At 46.1% G+C, this 2,772-nt stretch overlaps 1 protein-coding gene across 1 annotated transcript; it reads right to left on the minus strand.

The window, feature by feature from the left end:
• Positions 1–583: 583 nt before the first annotated feature.
• LOC127244399 (RING-H2 finger protein ATL13-like) lies at positions 584–2,420 on the minus strand. The gene has a single exon (XM_051264925.1). The coding sequence runs from the start codon at positions 2,172–2,174 to the stop codon at positions 798–800; it is 1,377 nt and encodes a 458-aa protein (XP_051120882.1). The 5' UTR covers positions 2,175–2,420; the 3' UTR covers positions 584–797.
• Positions 2,421–2,772: the final 352 nt, after the last annotated feature.

A 2,772-nucleotide genomic window follows, 5' to 3' on the forward strand; every position in this document is an offset into this window, starting at 1 on the left:
AATACCAACCTACGTTGAAACCCTTGTTTTTTAGCGCGATTTTCCGAATGGGGAAAATGATATAGGTATATTCAATTGAGTTATTATTATTATTATTATTATTATTATTATAAATTCATTTTCATCTAGACTTAACCGCTAGGAGCATTATCAGCAATTAATTTGGGTGATTTAATTTCCCACCTACCAAGTTTTGACACAATTATGGATCCCATGTTAGAATTTAACAAAGGCAACCAAATCATAGCAGCGACCACATTTAATTTCTCCACTGATAAAAGCTAGAAGGGCGAAAAGGATTGACACTGTTTATACTACTTTGCTTGTCAAAGAATAATGTTCCCAAGATTCGACTAAATGGAAGAATAAAAATAAGCAAATAAAAAGAGACCCAAATAATTTCAAATATAAAAATTAACAAGACTATAGAAATTCATAAATGCCCGAAACTAACTCGATGGGATGTTCTAATGCAGCCTCACATGAATGAGGTAACCACTTTAGAGACAAATTTAGCCATTCATGACGTAGTAGGAAGGAAGTACACAAAAAATATGTCCACATCATAATATATACGAGGCAATGACGAAAATGTGTTCTTCTTGGAAAGATGGTTTTTTGTTTTTTTTGTTTTTTTTTTTGTTGGCTCTCCGCATGCTTGTTGAACTTGAAAATTTCCATCTCCATTGAGGAGATATTCTTCCTTTTTCTTTAAGGGATTGAAAAATGAAAGACTAATGAAAGAAGATGGTGTAATCTAATTAAGGTAAATGAAAGTTAATGAAGTAGTAAAGTAATTAAACAATAAGATTGGCGGAAAACGATGAATGGACAACCTTGTTGGGCTTTCCCATTAGCCATTGAAGTGTCCTCCTTGCAAATGAAGGTGCATTTGGCTGCGAATCCAGGCTGTTGTTTTCCCAGTTGATTTCAGTTGTGCTGGTTTTGGTGTCGCCGGGATTCCGGAACGAGAATGCCCTCCTTGACGAATCAGTCTCCTCCTTCTTTCCCCTCAGCCAGATTTTGGAGATGGAGAAGCTCTCCTTCTTCGTCGCCGATCTGGCTATGGAGTTGTCGTCGACCTGGATCCTGAACGCTTCGAATTCCCGCCTTGAGCAGCCGCATTCGGACATGGCGGGGCCGTGGCCGGGCAGTGTCGGCTTCTTGGCAGTGCTGGGCTTCTTCTTCTTCAATGGAGTCCGGATCGGCACTTGCAGAGAGGAAGTCTCGTCCATTACGTATGCGAAAGATCCCATGGAGAAGCATCTTCTCACGTCGTCATTGCTGGCCCCAGAAGCCTCGCCTCCTCCTCCGCCGCCGCCGTCGCCGTCGCCGTCGTCAATGTTCTTGAACTTCCCGAGCTTCACCGACACCACGCGCCCCCCTTCCCCTTTTTGCTCCTCTTCCTTGAAATTTGTCTGAACAATCTCGCAGCTCAAATGGGAGTTCACTCTCGCCGACGAATTCGTCCTCCCCAACAATCCTCCTCCTCCTCCTCCAGGCTCCGGCGCGGCGGCGGCGATCTCTCGGGAGCTGTCGCCGGCGGATTGAAGGACGAGGAGGAGCGGGGGGCAGTTGGAGTTGGAGTTGGTGTTGGGGGGGAAATCGGAGGAGAGGAGGGTGGCGCGGCAGAGGGGACAGGTGGAGTGGGAGAGGAGCCAGGTGTCGATGCAGTCCATGTGGAAGGCGTGGCTGCATTTGGGGAGCAGTCGGAGCTTATCCTGGGCGTCGAATTCGCAGAGGCAGACGGCGCAGTCGAAGGGGTCCTTGACGCCGATGATAGCCTTGTAGTCGAAGACCGGGAGGGCGTCGATGAAGGACTGATCGACGCCGGCGTCGTGGAGGTTGAAGAGCTGCTGGAGCTGGCCTTGCAGGGCGGTGACGTTGTCCATCTCGTCCGGGTCCCGCCTCGGCGCCCGCAGCAGGAACCGAACCAGGAGGTGGAGCACGCCGGAGATGAAGAAGATTATCGCCAGGATAATGATTATCAGCAGAATGCTGGGGCTCACCTTGTTGTTCAGATTGAACCCAGAGGAAGAAGACGACGACGACGGGACCACTACCAGCGGCGGCGATGGAAGCTCCGAGTATGCTTGCTGCTGTTGCTGCTGTTGCTGCTGTGTCGGGGAAACGAATCTTCTCTCCCTCATTGAATCCATTATATATAGATACATCTTTGTGCCAAGATTCGAGATTTACAACACAGACGTAGTCAGATTATCCATAGCAACAAACTAATTGAAGAATTGATGAAGAAGAAGAAGAAGAAATGAAAATGGAGAGGTAGAATGGTAGAAAGAAGATGAAGGGGGAGTTGTGCGAGAGAGAGAGAGAGAGAGAGAGAGAGAGAGAGAGAGAGAGAGAGAGAGAGAGAGAGAGAGAGAGAGAGAGAGAGAGAGAGAGAGAGAGAGAGGAGGGATTGATTGATTGATTAATTGATTTGGTGGAGAAATAAATGTGATTTATGAACGGGGAAGGGTAGAGGGATTTTGAAATTTATGTGTAATAAATACGACCAGCAAAGCAGAGCACCATTATTGTTGGATCTACAACATGGCCAAATTAAAAATAGATCACATTTAAACTAGGGATTTTGTTGGGAAGAAGAAAGAAGAAGAAAGCTTGGGTAATTGGGCTGGGTTTGGTTTATTTGATATTTTGGGGGTTGACTTGGAACATAACATATATATTGAACTGAACTGAACTGAACCCCACCCTCACTCAATTAACCTCACCCCGATGAGCATTTAAGTCTCCAAAGATTAAACAAAC

This window comes from Andrographis paniculata, unplaced genomic scaffold (genome assembly GCF_009805555.1).
Source record: "Andrographis paniculata isolate CXL003 unplaced genomic scaffold, ASM980555v1 Contig9END, whole genome shotgun sequence".
Lineage (NCBI taxonomy): Eukaryota > Viridiplantae > Streptophyta > Magnoliopsida > Lamiales > Acanthaceae > Andrographis > Andrographis paniculata.